The 18440-nt window shown below is 34.4% G+C and overlaps 1 protein-coding gene across 10 annotated transcripts in view; it reads left to right on the top strand.

Moving 5' to 3' along the window:
* Nucleotides 1-18440, top strand: part of ptprma (protein tyrosine phosphatase receptor type Ma) — a 270941-nt gene that overhangs the window by 177336 nt on the left and 75165 nt on the right. For 3 of the 10 annotated variants that reach the window (XM_058766073.1, XM_058766079.1, XM_058766074.1), the window contains exons 14-16: nucleotides 2423-2497; nucleotides 6288-6423; nucleotides 10172-10201. In XM_058766073.1, coding sequence (XP_058622056.1) covers nucleotides 2423-2497; nucleotides 6288-6423; nucleotides 10172-10201 — 241 coding nt within the window. The remainder of the gene's footprint in view (nucleotides 1-2422; nucleotides 2498-6287; nucleotides 6424-10171; nucleotides 10202-18440) is intronic. The other 7 variants (XM_058766080.1, XM_058766083.1, XM_058766081.1 and 4 more) reach the window with 3 other exon arrangements.

The raw sequence follows: 18440 nt of genomic DNA on the forward strand, positions 1-18440 counted from the left end.
TTTAAATGTTATTTCAGTTATATCTTTAAAAAACTGAAGAAAAAAAACAAAGCAAAAAACTAAAACAGAATTACAATAATGGAATATAAGGTAAAATGTGTTTAATTGTCATGAAAACACAATGCAAAAAATCATGTTCTTAAAAATAGTTGTAACTTTCTTAATACAAAATAATGAATAAACGAATCTCACTGAATCATTCATATATGCGTCAGTTAAAAGTCCTTGAGCCTTTGATTATCTGCATTCGACGGTAGTTTAATCAGAATGAACAAAACACATTGTCATTCTGTCTCATTGAAAATGTGACGTTAAAATGCAGAAGAGCGCGTTTGGACGCAGCGTCTGACGGCTCTGAGGGGAATCATCTCACATCGCGACAGATGGAGAATCACTCCGATGGAAACTCGATGACTTCACATACAAAGGCGGTGTTTTTGTGTTTTCTGACCTCTGGTGGACCGTTACGAGACTTTGGGCGGCAGTTAGCGACGCTCGGGCCTATTCTCGCCGCTGTTTGTGATTTAATTGAGCACAGATGGTACATAATCTATTTTCCTGTCTACATGCCATGTCTCTAATGGTGTCAAGCCTGTTCGATGCAAATGAGAGTTTGTGGCTTTAGATTTGAAAACAATTGTGAACGTGAAACCCATCTGATGCAGAAAATCCTCTATTGTTTGTCCAAAATGAAAATGCATTGAATAAAATTGGTTTTGCATGGACTATGGCGGCAGTTGCGCTCTATACCTGTCAATCATAACACCTACAGACACACTATAGGACATAAATGTCTCATAAACACACATGAAGGGTAGATTTATAGTGTTTTCCACATACATGTCAAAAATGTTCATGCAGTAATTCACTGACCTTCAATGTCCAGCTGTTATTACTCACTGAGCATGTGAATAAAGTCTTTTTGTCTTTCTCAAGCTCTTTTCCAAAGCCCTTGTGAGCCGCTGCTCTATGAAACTGAAATACACCCTCAAAAGTAAGAGTTTGGAACGCTACATAGGCAGCATATCTGCTCATTAGAGATTTACATTAGTGTGTTGCTAAGCTAATAATGCAATACTTGACAAATAAGCATAGAAACAGAAAAGACAAATATTGGGTAAAATAATCAATTTATAATTAGATTAGACTGTTTTTTTTGGTAGTTTGTGGTCTTTAATTAAATATATTTAAAAACAATGTTTTCTTGACCGTTTGGCCAATTGAGTTTAAATTCTGGCAATGACTTTTCTGCAAAGAATACATGAGACATTAACTAAAACTATTAATACTGTTCTGTTCATTGAAATAAAGCCGAAATAAAATAAAATACATTAGATAAAAGTCTTAAGATAAAAGATAGTTAGATAAAAGTCATAATTATAAGAAGAAAAAAATCTCAATTATAACGTACTGGGTCATAATTATGAGATAAAAAGTCATAATTATAAGAAAAAAAGTCACAATTGAGAAAAGGTCAAATTATGAGAAAGAAGTCAAAGTTATGACATACTAAGTCACAATTATGAGATAAAAAGTCATAATTGAGAAAAATCTAAATTATGAGATAAAAAGTCATAATTATTAGATAAATGCATAAATGTGAGAAAAGGATCAAAATTACGACAGTAATGATTATGAGATAAAATGTCATATTTGAGAAAAAGCCAAATTGTGCTATAAAAAGTAATAATTATGAGATAAAAAGGCATAAATGTGAGAAAAGTGTCAAAATTATGACATAAGTAATAATTATGAGATAATAGGCATAAATGTGAGAAAAGGGTCAAAATTATGACATACTAAGATATAATTATGAGATAAAAATTCATAATTGAGAAAAAGCCAAATTATGAGATAAAACGTCATAATTACTGTATGAGATAAAAAGTCAGAAATATGAGAAAAGGGTCAAAATTATGACATACTAAGATATAATTATGAGATTTTAAATAGTCAGTTATGGCATACCAAGTCATAATTATGAGAAAAAAGTTTGTTTTTATGACATTTACATTTTGTCATTTAGCAGATGCTTTTATCCAAAGCGACTTACAAATGAGGACAATATGCAGGTGCTATGACAAATCTCAGTTAGCTTAACGCAGTACACATATAATATAAAAAGAAAACAGAAAAAGACGACTAACTGAAATAAGCTTAATGCGTTAAAATTACTAACTGGAAATAAATAAAAACAGAAATAAAAAATAAACCTAAAAAGCAACATGTAAAAAGAACAAAAGGTAATAAAAATGACAAAAGCACACAGGAAAATGAGTGAAGTGCTGTCTGTGTCGGCGGCTCACGAGCGTCTGTCTGTCTCTCTGCTCTGCATTAATAACCTTACAGATGTAACGATGCCTCAGCATGTCTCTCTCTCTCTCTGTGCGCATGTTTGGCTGGATCTCTTCTCTTGTTCTAGCTGCCATTATTGTGACTCAGCTCACCACGCCGTATGTGCGTATCGCACCCGCTGCCGGCGACAGCCAACTAACAGGTCAGAACTTCCACCATCCACCTCGCGCTGTGTGTGTGTGTGTGTGTGTGTTAAATCATGCCTGTTTCCTGGCCATGTCAGATCATATTTCACTCCAAAATTTAAAAAAGGAAAGAAATTATATTATCATATTTATTATTTAATATGTATATTTATATAATTTTTTATATATATATATATATATATATATAAAATTTATTTATTTATTTTTATTGTTGCATTTTGCATAAAGATTTTGCATTTTCCACAAATTTTCATTACTGTAATGTGAATTTTTATGTATTTTTTTATTAAGTTGTATTATTATATTTGCATAAAAATGTAGAATTTTAATTAAATTATTACAATAATGTGAAAATAACAATATTTAGTTTTTCAATTGGTTTATATATCATGGTAATATTTGTTATGCTGCCCTACCTGTATTCTGATTGTTTTTTTGTTTTTTTTTAAATCATGGTTTTAATTATTTTAATGAGACACGTTGACAAGAAATTGAGCTAAATAAACAAACAAAAAAACTCAAAAGTAAAATATCTGGATGCATTAGTAAAAAGTTTTAATTTTCTTGAAAATAATGTCACAATAAAAATACAATAAAAAAATAAACAAACGTAAAAAAAAATGTTTACATTTCAATCACTATTTGTAATGTTCTTATGCTAAATATATTTTTAACATATTTTATGTACATTTTTAGGGTGAAATGTGAGCTATATTATTATTATTATTTTTTTTTTTTTTTTTATGTTTTCATGTCTGTGTAAGTTTCTTTTTTTATGTAGTGCTATATGGTATATTTCAGTATTTCTTCCACGTGTATTATTGAAACCCGTGACTGTTGTGTAAAGCAGCATTTGTTGATTCGTTTTAGTCCTGAATGGATGCAGGTTGAAAAGGTAATTGAGGATTTTCAGGGTTACCCTCCGTCTGATGAGCTTCATTTGATCCCTGCTGTTTGCTTCCTGTAGAAGGTCACTTTCCATTAGCTGAATCTGTACGCTGAAAGCACGCATTTACTGTGGAAAATAAACAGCGGAGCAGGAGTCACTAAATTAGCTCCTTTTTATTCAGCACCGATGTCCGTCGAAGGAATCAATATGACCCTGGCAAACCCGAAACCAAAGACCGCGGCGTTTGCAATGCATGACAACCATGTCCCGCCAGAAAATTACATTTCAATATTTACTGTTTTTTGAACAGTCCCAGGTGATGCTCTCATGTGCCACTGTGAAATGCAGGATTTCACCTTTCAGTCATTTCAGTGTGGATGTTTAATGATAAAGCCATGTTTTCCACAGATGAACGGTAAAGAGAAAATTAACTTGTTTTTAATTAAACCTTATATAAACACATCTTCAGATCACTCGTCCCTTCGGCCCATTACTGAGTCATTGTGCATGATCATGGATACAGTGCAGCATTTGATTCGGTTCCTCTAAGTGTTTGCATGTTTGTTTGTGAGCGAGAATGTGATGGTTTCACCTCTGGTCATCTGAAGCGAGGCTGTTTATGCCATATTCGTCCTCCTCCTCGACCCTGCGCTGCAGCCTGCGGCCCGTCTTCAAACACTCTCTCTCGCCTCCATCCAGACTGCAGAAACTCAGACTCCAGAATGCAAATGAGCATCATGACAATAACTAAAGCCTAGAGAGATGTATGCACCTATGCTAAAAATTGTACTCAATTTCTGTTTTCATTTTCGGTCCAGAACTCTTGTGTTTTCATGATTTGCAGAACAAGGCGACAACATTTATATTGAAGTCGACATACAGTGGTTTTGTATGGAAGCTTATGTCTGCCACACGAGAGAAAAAACATGCATTGGTAAATCACAATTATGAGGCAGAAGAGTTATAATTATGAAATGACAATTTAAGTCATGATTATGAGATAAAAGTCATAATTTTGGTATTAGAAGTAACAATTATGAGATAAAGTTGAAAATATGAAGGTATCAAGTCAGAATTAAGATGTTAAGCAATACTTGAGATAAAAAGTTGAAATTATGACATTAAAAATGAAAATGATAAGATAACTAAATTTTGACATAAAAATCATAATTATGAGATAAAAATTGAAATTGACATAAATCGAAATTATGGCATGAAAAGTTGAAAATATGAAGGTATCAAGTCAAAATTAAGACATGCTAAGCAATACTTGAGATAAAAATTTGAAATTGTGACAAAGGAAATTATGAGATAAACTCAATTATGGCATAAAATCATAATTATGAGATAAAGTTATTGAGATAAAAAGTTGATAGAATGGCAATCATTATTATAAGATGAAATTATGACAAAGTCATAATTACGAGATAAAAAGTTGGAATTATGAGGTAAAAAGTAATAATTATGAGATTAGGGGTTGCAATTATGGCATGAAAAGTTGAAAATATGAGAGATAAAGTCAAAATTATGACATACTAAGCAGTAATCGAGTTAAAATTGTGACAAAAAAGTGGGAATTATGAAATAAAAAGTTATCAAGATAAAGTCATACTTATTAGATAAAAAGTTGAAATTATGGCATAAAAAGTCAATTCTGAGTTAAAAGTCATAACTGTGACAAAAAAAGTCCTAATTATGAGATAAAAAAAAAAAAGTTTGAATTATGACAAGTGATTACAAGATAAAAAGTCATAGTTATGGCATAAAAAGACATGAGAAGTTGAAATTATGACAGAAATAGTGTCGTATATTATGCCGTAATAGTGTGTCATCATTTTGAATTTGTATCTCATAATTATGATTGACCAAACCATGATTTTTTTTCTTATGTGGCAGAAATGGGCTTCTGTAGTTTTGTGAGTATCTGTTGGGAAGCAGTTCTTTTGTTGATGTTTGTTGGGAACCACCTGCGGCAAAACAGAAACTGGAGCCCAAACACAGGAACCTGCTCATCTGTCACCATGGTAACAGCAGCCCATAGGCCCTACTGATGGATGTTGTCAGGCCTTGATTGAAAAAGTGTAGCTGGCAGGAGGAACTGATCCGCGGCCCGGCTCAAATGAGCGTCGCGTCCGCACTATTTTTCATCTTCTTCTCATTTAGTGCTGGAAATTGATATTTCATCGGGCACGCGGTCGACATGCATCACATTATACAGTAAACAGGCAAACGCGCTCGCTCTGTTTCTCTCTGACCGCTCGTACGCTCACTATTCCTCCTCAGTGCCGCAAATAAAGCCGCTTTTAGTCCATTTAGATGACAAACAGAGGAGAGTGATATCGCTCAGATGTTGCTTTTCATGTCTTTGTGACTTATAGTTTTCAGTTATGTTTAATTAAAGTATTAACTTTGTCTCAGATGTATTTCTTACAATTGAAAAAGAAATGGAGAAAAAAGCTGAGATGAGAAGTCCTAATTGTGACAAAAAATTATAATAATGGTAAAATATTTATATAAAAATATTTATATTATATAAAATTGTCATATAATAATTGTAACATTTCATAATGATGTATTATTTATACAATAATTTTGACATGCCATAATTATGACTTTTTTGTAACAATTAGGACTTTTTATCACAGCTTTATTTAGCATAAGCAATTTTAGAAAACGCTTAACAAGCAAAGCTAGTATAATCAATGATCAACCGATCAACTAACTTGATTAATCGTCTGCTAATACTAACCTGTTTTATTAACAAAAAGCACAATCATATCAATCTTATTTCACTCATTTGCTGCTAGCAATGTTTTGTCAGTCCTCATATGTTGTGTTTTTATCATGATCACAGTGACTCTCATTTCAGCCATGATTGTCTGGACTTCCTGTTTCAGGTGCTGCGACCCGGAAACCTGATGCCGTGGAACCCGAGAAACAGACGGATCACACGGTGAAGATCGCTGGGGTCATCGCTGGCATCCTACTCTTCGTCATCATCTTCCTCGGCGTGGTGCTGGTCATGAAGAAACGGTAAGAGAGCTTCACTTCTGTTCAACAATATTTAATCTGATTAACATGAAATTGTGTTTAATCCTTTAAAGCTGAAGTGTGTCAATTAAGCACCACCGCACTCCCACCATCTGTCAGTCAAATAGATAGCCCCGCCCCCAAACTCACGGCATTGAGTCGCTAATAAAGACTCTGAACATTAAGATACGAGTATTTAAATGTGGGAAAAATCATTATCAAGTAATCATTATGCTGTAAAAAAGTCATAATTATGAGATACAAAGTCGTAATTATGACATGAAAAGTAAAAAATATGACCTACTAAGCAATAATTGTTAATATGACAAAAAGTAACATTTATAATATAAAAGTCATAATTGTAACATAAAAGTATCAATTATGAGATAAAATCTCATAGTTGTGATTAAGTTATTATTATAAGATACAAAGTTGAAATTATGACATGAAAAGTAAAAAATGTGACGTACTAAGCATAAAAAGTCAAAATTATGAGATGCAGGTTGAAATTTTGACATGGAAATTAAAATGTATGAGTAATAATTTTGACAAAGTATAAATTATGAAATAAAGTCATTTGTGACAAATAAGGAAAGAAATCTAAATTGTCATGAAAGGTCATAAATGAGATAAAAAGTCAAAATTGACATACTAAGCAGTAATTGTTGAAATTATGACAAAAATAGAAATGATGAGATAAAAGTTATAATAAAGAGAGAAAGTCATAATAGTGACAAAAGTATAAACTATTAAATAAAAAGTCAATTGTGACAAATGAGGTAAAAAGTCAAAATTATGTCATGGAAAGTCCAAAATATGAGATAATGAGACAAAAAGAAATTATGACATGAATTTGAAAATGTGAGAAAAGTCAAAATTGACATACTAAGCAGTAATTGGGATAAAGTATGATGACGGTCAACATTACGAGATGAAAAGTCATAATTGTGACTTTAAAACTTACATAAAGTGACATAATTATGAGACAGAAAGTTAAAATTAATTTATGCAGCACTGCACTCGCACCGTGTGTCAATCAAATAGGTAGCCCTGCCCCCAAACTCACGTCATTGGTTGAGAATGTTTTGAAAGTGTCAAACTGCCGTTGATTAACTTACAGTGACTATGAACATTAAAGTATTTGAACGTGGGATAAAATGACACACTTCAGCTTCAGAGAGCTGTTATATTGCTCCTGTACCGTGTAGAAATCTTCCCATGTCATGGTACCATCCAGTGTGCCCATGAACACATGAAAGTCAAATGAATCAATGCTGATTTTCTGTTCGCTTTTCAAACAGCCCCTTTTGTCAACTGAACACAGAATAATTGATTTGATCGCTCTGATAAGCACCATTACACGGTTTGTGGCACCAATACACGCTGCCTGATGAAATATTAATTTTTTTCTCCCCGCGCTGCTCTCAAACAAACGGCATCGCTTTAATGACCCGGCGACGGGAAATAGCACAAATATTTTCCGAGCTTATCTTGTGCAGAAAAAAAAGAAAAGGGCGAAAGAAAAGCGAGATAAGAGAGAAAAATTGATGAAAGGCGCTTTTTTTTTCAAAGAGAGGCCCAGGGCGCATTGCTTCGGGCGAGTTTACATTAGATCCGTCCTCAGCTGGAGTAAAAACCCTTGTTCAAACAACCCAACTCCAGATCTGCTTTAGATTCAGAGCGTGTTTTCAGTGGTTTCAGATGTAAATTGAAGGCAGGGCCAAGTAAATATGTTTTTAATGAGAGTCATTACCTTCGCAGAATAAGGGTATTTGTCTCTATTGATTTTGCTGTTGAGCCTCAAAATGGCCAAACATTTGAAGAGGGATGCCTTCATTTTGCTGACGAGGCGATTTCCGCCAGATCGTTTGTATGCGTCGCCCGGGCCGTTTTTAGCATAATGACCTTGGCATCGCATGTTAAATCTCAGCGTAATTTGATGAGATCCATATCCACAGACATCAGTAATTGAGTCAGGACTGAGTTCACTACTACTAATAAACTTAGAGCGCTAGAATTGCTTTTGCAGCTCGCGTTTGTCGCAGAATTCAAACCCTGAGTCCAAACTCACCACTCCTGCCTGTAACGAGAGCTAATCAGCCTGTTTCTAACCGCTCTCTGTCCTGTCCTCTCTCTCTCTTCACCCTGTGCTAGACCTTTGATGCGAATGAGAATGAAGCTGTGAGAGTTTGAAGTGCAGTCTCATTAATGAAACACAAGCTGAATGAATTAGTGTAAATTGTTCTTGCATAAATGATTGCGTTCGATTCAGTGCAAGCTTTTTGTGTGAGAATGTTTGCACAGAATTACTTCTGCTTGCATTTCATGAATGAGGTCTAGTATCGATCGATATTTGACAAAACATTGAAAAGGTCTGTCTAGAAAAATTCAGGCCTCATTAAAAAAGCACACGATTAACATTAAGAACATAATTCTTATGTTAATGTTGCATTAAAAAAAAGAAGTGCAGTCTCTAAATGCATTTGTGTTCAAGCAAATATTTATGTAAGAATAGTTTAATCAGGAATGTTCTTTCTTTCAAGAAGGAGGTCTAGTGTGATGTACTGTTGTGTTCGATGTAGATAATTTAGCTGACCAAACATAAATTTTTGTCCTGAAATCAATGTGTTTCTAGACGCTAGAAAACATTTTTGAAATTGAGAAAGAAAGTCAAAATTATGATTATGAGATAAAAAGACATAATTATGGCAGAAAAAGTCAATTATGAGATACAAAAGTCGAAATGATGGCATAAAAATGTGAAATTATGAGATTAAAGAAAAATCGAGGTTATGATATACTAAGTCATAATTATGAGATAAAGTATGAATTATGAGATAAAACAAATGAAAATATAAGATAAAATGTCAAACTGACATACTGAGCAGAATAATAATTGAGATGAAAGAAAAAAAGGGAAAAAGCAGTGCAGTCTCGATACACAATGTAAATGCATGTGTACAAAAAACTAAATTAATCATTCACAAGATAATCACAACATATTTTTGGTGTAACTTGATTGTTTGTTTATTTATTTAAGAATTAAATGGGTTGTTTTGCTTAAAAATGAATATAAATGTTGCATTCAACACAAGCTGAATAAGTTTGGGTAAATCGTTTGTAAAGCCATTGTTATGCAAGTGAATGCATTATTCAAAATAAATATTTTTATAAAATAAATAATTGGTTTTATTAACAATTTACAATTAATAAAAAATAACGAAAAACAGTAAATATTGAGGTGCAAAGATTTATTTATTTATTTATTTTTTAACAAAGTATAATTGCAAGTATAAACCCAACATTTCAGCCATCAGCCCTTTTCAGGCTACCAATTATAATTCCTTATATGTAAAAAAGGCTGATGGCTGAAATGTTGGTTTTATAAATAAATAAGCTTAAGAATTTGAGTTATTAGAGTAATTCATTTTTTGAATGTCTCGCAGCCTTATTCTCATTCGCACTGAATTAACTATGATGTCTGCACTGATGTCTGAGAACGCCCTTAATGAGATGTTAATGATATCAGCCACACCCACACCATAGGCTCCGCCTCACATAACACACACACAGAGGCAAGCAAAACAGGCTCACAGTCACTGGAGTAACTCGTCACATGTGTCACCATATCAGGTTTTGTTCATTTTTCTATATTTTCAGACATTAATATTTTTACTTTTTCTTTCCTTCCATTTTCATTCCCCCTCCACCCCTTCCACCACTGCTTTTGCCCTTCCACCCCACTCGGCAGAAGATCCTATCACTCCTACACTTACTACCTGTAAGTAACCACTTTGTGAAAACTAGTTGCAGTGCTTTCTCTTCCACGCCTCTTTTGATATTCCATGCATGATTCCAAACCCAGTGACTTCCTTCCTTCCTCCCTTCAAACTGCAGCCCGGCCGGACCCGCGTCCGCCGCCGCTATGTGCTTTTAATGATGGATGCTAAGACCAAACCAAACCCTGGCATTGCTAAACTCGGCTTTTTGAATCATTCATCACAGCGAACGCTGGAAATATGGTAATTCCTCTCTGGAGGAGGTTCTCTTTGCTGCTGCGGTTTGAAGGGGAGGATCTGATCCGATCTGATCGCTGATGATGATGAAAAATTCCCTTAGAGCTTAAGAAACTGTATTATGGAGCTCAGAAGTCCAGTTTTCCCGTTGCAGCTTGATGGGTGAAGGAAAAGCTGGGCCTTTTTCCATCGGAACGAACCGATCCCTCGGACGCACGAATGCAGGCGAATGCGGCACCTGTGTTAGTGCATCGACCCGCACATCAGCCCCGATTCATCGCTTTAGTTCCTTTCCCTCCATGTTTATCTCAGTTCTGTTCTGTTCAGTTCTGCATGAGTCTGTTAAGCGCATGTTTATCATCATCATGTGTTACACACACACACACACACATTAGACAGAAGTTGGATTACATTCTTCAAACAAGTGTCAATTATTTTAAAAGCAATCAAAAGTTTTTTGCTTTGACATGATAAAACAATAGATCCAGAGTTTGTCATTGTTCATGTTTAGAGATATTTGAGACACTTGATCTGATGAAGGACATTTACACATTTATAATTCATATAGTTACATGTAACTTGTATGTTGAAATACATGTGGAATATTTGTATCACTTACAGCAAGGTCCCATTGGTTAACTTTATATTTAAATGTGTTACAGTATCTTAACAGATACATCTTTTGATTTTAATAATGTGCAAAAAAAAAAAAAATTGTAGAAACAATTTTTACTTTTTAATTGTTTTAAATTTAAATTTCTCAGATAATAACTAAAAATGGCAAGTAACACATTGAATTAAACATGAAGGTTAAAGTAGAAAAACTAAAATAGTGTTATTTAAAGTGTTATTTTTTTTTACAGTATATTAGTAAATGTTGAATTTAACATTAATTAGTTAATTGGATAGTTAATTTTGAAATATGTTATACTTGGATTAAATACTTTTATTAAATCTGAATGTCATTCATTAGATACAAAATATCAAAACACGTAAATATAAGTTTATGCTCATGCATCTTTATATTTTTTATAAACAACTTCCAAAAATTATTTTTTACAGTGTATTAGTAAATCAACTAAGATTTTTTTTTTTTTTTCATTGTTAGTTCTTGATAATAGTTGACGTGAACAAATGGAACCTTACTGTAAAGTGCCTCCCTCTTAGTAAAGTTTGTTGCTGCTGCGGCATGAATTAGTGTAGTTTATTTTTAGAGGACTCCGCTGACAAATATGAGATTTAATCTGGTTTCTACACATTGAGGGATTTCTTCAGGGCTTCAGACGTGACATTCATGGAGGAATGTGTTTGTGTGGGGATTCAGAGCCTCAGCCAGGATTAGAATAAGAGCGAAGCGGATCTGGAGTCTGTTGATCAAATCCCCCGATATGACAAAGATCTCCTGCATTTATATCTCTCACTATATTTGGACACAGATACTGCAGCATATTCCTCTCCGACTGAACACTCACAGCACAGATCTGGATTTACATTATCATCCGTCTGGTCTTGTGCAAAATCTGTCAGTTTACATTTACATTCATGCATTTTACAGACACTTTTATCCCGAGTGACTTACCTGAAGAATTACAGTAAGGAAACAACATATTTAGCCAGGAAAAGTCTGTTTTCAGATGCAATGCGAGGAAGTCTTTGAAGAGTTTTTGTCCTAAACCAGAGTAGGATTTTGAGTCTTTTGAAGCTGTTCACAAAAAGATTGATTCACTGATTTGTTCAGCAAGACCCAGTTTGTTCATTATGATGCTCAAACACCATGTAAGTCTCTTAGATGAATCTTAATAAGGCATAACAAGACTTGTTTCGATCTTTACTGTGAACAAATTCAGTAAACATTTCTGCAGATTACATATTTACGCCAGATGCCAACAAAAGAGTATTCAACTGAAAGTGTTCTTATTATGCATTAGTCAAATATTTGATTACAATTGCATCTAAGAGGCTTCAGTAGCACTTAAGCATCATAATGAACGAATGATCATTCAGAATGATTTGTTTAAACAAAACACCACTGGTAAAATCTCGCTGCTCGACATACACTAAAAAATAAGGTTTAGATTTACTTTGAAACCATTTGCACTCATAAATTGCGAGTAAATTTGACAAATAATACAAATAAACCAGTAATATTGAATTAAACATGGAATATTGAGGTAGGAAAACTGAAATGGTATTTTCTTGTAATGCGTACTTCAGTCATCAATACAGTACAGTGTAGTTGTTAATTAAATCTCATGATTTAATCTGTGATTAATTAGCATTTTCTCCGTTTAACATGGACAGACAAAACTCATCATGTTATAAACAAGTAAAAGAGATGTGAAAGGACGGATTACGTATTTGAAAGTTAGACATTAAAAGTGTATTTTGCCTTAAATTGAGTGTTTTAGAGTTGCACATAGCTCCTGCAGTCACATAAAGACTCAACATAAAGCATCTCTCTCAAAGACGAGAGAGAAAGTTCAGTAGAAAGCGCCTGCCGCTCGTCCTTCTCTCTCTCTCTCTCTCCCAGAGCTGCCCGTTTAACTCCGCGTTTGAGCGAGCGGGAGGCCTTAATTAAATCCTTCACCGAGGGCTCACGCAGAACAAGAAACAAATTAATTGTAACAAGAGGATGCACATTTGTCTCGGCTGACGGCTCCTGCGCTGCGGAGGAGAGAGGAAGCAGAGAGAGTCGATTTCCCCGTCGTACGACGGCTGCGAATCGCCGGCGTCGCTCTCTGATGCAGATAATAGAGCCACCGATCAGACGGCCTGTTTACTCCACATGGTAATGCGATCGGATGAGGCGGCGCAGGAAAGTTTGGAAATGAGTCACTGACAGCAATCACACTCTGTAATTAAATTAGAGTCTAATTAACGTCTATTAATGGGTGCGTGCGGCATACCTGGGGATTCAGAGCCAGCAAATCCTCATAAAACCTCCCAGAGGAGATCAGATGAATCACTGGAGCTTCTGAAGCATTAATCTCTCGCACAAACCTGTGAACGAAGCAACCAGCGCAAGCAGAAACCACTGCAAAACTCATTACCATTAACTTACAGAGATCTGGGTGATTGACAGTTGCTATGTGGTTGCTAGGGTGGAGTCTAGGTGGTTGTTAGGGTGTTTAGGTGGAGTCAAAGTGGTTGCTAGGGTATAAAGTTGGAGTTGAGATGGGTGGTTGCTAAGGTGATTAAGTGGGGTTTATGTGGTTGCTAGGATGTTTAGGTGTAGTCTAGGTGGTTGCTAGGGAGTTTAAGTGAAGTCTAGGTGGTTGCTAGGGTGTTTAGTTGGAGTTGAGGTGGTTGCTATGGTGATTAAGGGAGGTTTATGTGGTTGCTAGGGTGTTTAGGTGAAGTCTAGGTGGTTGCTAGGGTGTTTAGGTGAAGTCTAGGTAATTTCTAGAGTGTTAACTTTAAGAGTGTTGTCAAGGTGATTGTTATGGCGATTAATAGGGTTTATGTGGTTGCAAGGTTAATTAAGGGTGTTTATGTGGTGGCTAGAGTGTTTAGATTGTAGTGTAGGTGGATGCTAGGGTATTTAGGTGAAGTCTAGGTGGTTGCTAGGGTGTTTAGTTGGAGTCAAGGTGGTAGCTAAGGTGATTAAGGGGGGGTTATGTGGTTGCTAGGATGTTTAGGTGTAGTCTAGGTTGTTGCTAGCATGTTAACTTGGAGTCAAGGTGGTTGTTATGGTGATTAAGTAGGGTTTATGTGGTTACTAGGTTAATTAAGGGGGTGTATGTGGTTGCTACACTGTAAAAAAAAAAAAAAGTTGAGCGAACTTAAAAATTATTTTTACCAGCTTCAGCAGATTTTTGAGTTTGCTCAACTTATTTTTGTGGGAGATTGTCAAATTTTTGTTGTATAAACTTAAAACGAGTTGAGAACTCAAAAATCTGCTGAAGCTGGTTGCCTTTAAATTTTAAGTTGGCTCAACTTTTCTTTTTTTTTTTTTTTTTTTTTACAGTGTAGAGTGTTTAGATTGTAGTGTAGATGGATTTAGGTGAAGTCTAAGTGGTTGCTAGGGTGTTTAAGTCAAGTCTGAATATTTATTGAGATTTAAAAATATGTATTTAATTTATAAATACATATCAAGCTGTATGTAATATTAACTTTATATTGTATGTATTATGACTTCTCTAATATTGTTGTTATTTTTAATTATTATATTAACTTATTATATTTATGTAGTTTATAACTTAACTTTTTCAATTATTATTAATTAATTTAATCGAACCAAATTGAATTGAAGTTAGAGTGTTTTTTTGACTTATTGTACCATGAAAATCAGAGTGTTTGGAAATAGAAAGAAAGTGCATGTAGTAAACACAGTTGTTTTTCTGCCTCTATCGAAAGGCCGACAAACATTTATTCCATTTGTAAAAGCCTTGCAATATTTATTTGCAGCATGTTGGGACTGCGTGTGGTTCACAAAGATCTTGTACGTGGATGTTTTAGTGGAGTAAAGGGTACAGTGCCGGCTAATAGTTTAATGGATGTGATAATGCCATTAGTGTAGCTGATGTGCAGTTACCACTCGCTCAGAGATGTTGTTCTGGCCTTCAAGGGTGTTCTGATGATAATGATGCACAGGAAAACATCAGACGGTTCACTGAGGGTCACACACTTTAATGCATGAATACTGTAGGATTTGAGTTATTCTATAGCGCCTGTTGAATATTGATGCCGCACCATAATAAGTTAATATAAGTGTTTCTGACAGATGCTCGTACTGCTGCAGTCGGCTGATGAGCAGCAGATGTTTGAGCTTCACCTGCAACAGTTTAATTAAACTGTCAACACATTACATCTTAATATTTCCCCACGTCATGTGATCCTTCAAGCCTGAAGAGCACATTCACATAAACACATATCACATCATATTAAAATGACAAATCCAGCTTTTTACTCTATCTTTATTAAAGGCAAACCCAGCACAGCATTACAAATATTTCTCAAAAATATGATCAAATGTAAATGTAAGTGCTGCCTTTGATGTCTTTGTTTCCCATAGGAAAGGACTCACGCTGTCTGATCTGATTATTGAGTTGATCAAGCTGTAATGCTTTAGGAAATCAAATCATACTATGAAGAAAACTTTTTCTGCTAGTTTTATTCTGCAATAACCAGTTTACTCGAAGCCTGCTGCTCCGAAATGCTGATTTGAGACAGTTTGCATAATATAGCAGTAAAGTATATTATGCAAGTAAAGTATAGTTTGAGTAAATTCTATTCTACTTCATTTCTATATGTTTTCTGTTTATTATAATTAAATTGAATTAAATTAATAATAATGATGATTATTATTTTAATTTAATTTAATTTAATTTAATTTAATTTAATTTAATTTAATTTAATTTAATTTAATTTAATTTAATTTAATTTAATTTAAACAAATACGAAGCATATAGTAATGAAGTAGAATAGAATTTACTCAAAGCCTGCCACTCTGAAATGCTGATTTGGGACAATTTGCATTATTTATAAGCATATAGAAATATAATATAATAATTAATAATACTTATTATATTACAATTATAATACAATAACAATATTAATTAATTATACATGTAAATATTATAATAAGTAATAAGCATATAGAAATGAGGTAGAATAGAATTTATTCCTGCCAATAGAATTTAAGGCCTGCCACTGTGTACTGCTGGTTTGACAATCTGCATTATTAGTAAGCATATAGAAAAAATACAAATTAATTAATATAATAAAATAATATATAACAGGAATTATAATAATTAATACAACAACAATAATAATAATAATAATAATTAATATTATATTACATTATAAATATAATAAATAATAAGCATATAGAAGTGAATTAAAATATGATTATGTGCTTCATAAAGCCCCACCCCAGCCTGGCGTCGTTTCAGTATGCAACACCACAGCTGCTCCTTTAAGAGCAGAGAATGCTGGGAGACTCGTGCTTGTCTGAGACGTCAGTGTCTGTGAGTGAAAATGTGCAGGTGACCTCTGTATCTGCGGGAAGTGCGTTTGATGGCGCGTTGACAGCTCATGTCAGGCTTCAGTGCTCATTTCAATACACCGCTCAAATCATCAGTCATACATACTAATAGAAACCTCACGCTACTGTGAGCTTAAACCCCTCAAACAAAGAGCAGCTCTACAATTTAATAGAGAGTCACTTATAGTTGGACTGATGGAATCAACTGTCATAGGTACCTGTATAATACAATATATCATATACATCTACATCAGCATGCTGTAAAATAGTTTAACACTCTCCTGGCGCAAGTGTGAGTGATGTTTGCATATGCAAACTCGTGTCATAATGATAGGGTGTAAGGTGTGGTTGCTAGGGTGTAGCTATGTGGTTGATAAGATGTTCTGATGGTTGCTAGAGTATACAGAGTGGTTGCCAGGGTGTTGCTATGCGTTTGTTAGAGTTAGAGGTTGTTCTGATAGTTGTTAGAGTGTTCAGAGTTGCTAGGGTGTTGTTATGTGGTAGATAAGGAGTTCTGGTCGTGGCTAAAGTGTTCTGATTGTTGCTAGGGTGTTGCTATGCAGTTCCTAAAGTGTTATTGAATATATTGAATACACTTTATGACTTCCGGTTTATTATTACAGGACTGTGATCCCTCACAGATCTAGGGTTGAAAAGTATTTCAACAGTCTTTGTTTCATTTAAAATCAAAGAATTTTCATCGCACCATCTTACAAATCTATCAACTTCTGAAAAGTATTGCAAATACTTAGTAGTGACCTTATGCAATAAACTCAGTATTGCCGTATCATCCGAGAATGTAATAAAAAAATTATTATCCTGACCTGAGACACACTCATTGGTATATAACGTAAACAGAATGGGTGAGCTAACACACCACTGCGGTGCCCCCTTATTGGTGATTTTCACCTCAGAGTAACAATTATTAACCCTTACTTGTGTACGATTGGTTAAAAATGAATAAAACCATTTAATACAAAAGGGGTTCACTTTCAATTCTATCAGCTTACTAATTAATATCTTAGGTTGGAGTGTATTAAACTCCGAGCTAAAATCTATAAAAAGTAAACGTGCATATGCTTGGGTATCCTCTAGGTGTCTATTTACCAAATGAGAGATACAATTAATGGCATCCTCTGTCCCCCGTCCAGCCGTATAAACAAACTGAAATGGGTCAAGTGATAATTTAACCTCCTCTTTCAAAACATTTCATGATGTTTGAAGTCAAAGCTATAGGTCTAAAATCACAGTTATCAACTGGCCAATTTTTCTTGGGAACCGGCATGATTATGTATTTTTTTCCACAACGAAGGAATACTATGCATGTCTAAAGATCTCTGAAAACTAGAACAGAATCTGAATTACATATGATAGAGTCTAGATCGGGGTGGGCAATTAATTTTGCCAAGGGGCCAAATGAGAAATTTGGGCGGTTGCAGAGGGCCGGACCAATACACATATGTTCTGCCCAATATATTATATATCTCTCGATAAATGGAACATTACAATCATACAATGAAAATGTGGAGCACACAATTATACCAGTAGCTAATGAACATTCACAAAAACATCACAATTTTGAACAAAAATCAAGTATTTCAAAGATTATGGACGTGACATTCGCAGTCAAAACCTGAAACACACATTCTCATAGATGTATTCATAACCAATAGCTATATTGGACCATCTCTCTATATTTTTCTAAACCGCTGAAAATAGAGTCCCGACATCCGTATCAGTCAGTAAAGTATCAGTCTATAAATGATGAGGAAAATAGGGTAGACTTGCGTTACGGACGTGACAAAAAGACCCGGGTTTTTGGGAGACAGCGTAGGCCTATTTGTAGACTTTCTGTGATTTACAATGCACAGCCCAGAAGCAACAATATCTGCCGGATGGAAAGGGTTGGCTATTCACAACATAAAATATAGCCTACATAGGCTATTTTTTTATTTAAATAAATTAGTTTTTGTGTTTCAGAGGAAAAATCAATACTATTACGGACTGACATCTCTCCG

Source organism: Onychostoma macrolepis, chromosome 24 (assembly GCF_012432095.1).
Source record: "Onychostoma macrolepis isolate SWU-2019 chromosome 24, ASM1243209v1, whole genome shotgun sequence".
Lineage (NCBI taxonomy): Eukaryota > Metazoa > Chordata > Actinopteri > Cypriniformes > Cyprinidae > Onychostoma > Onychostoma macrolepis.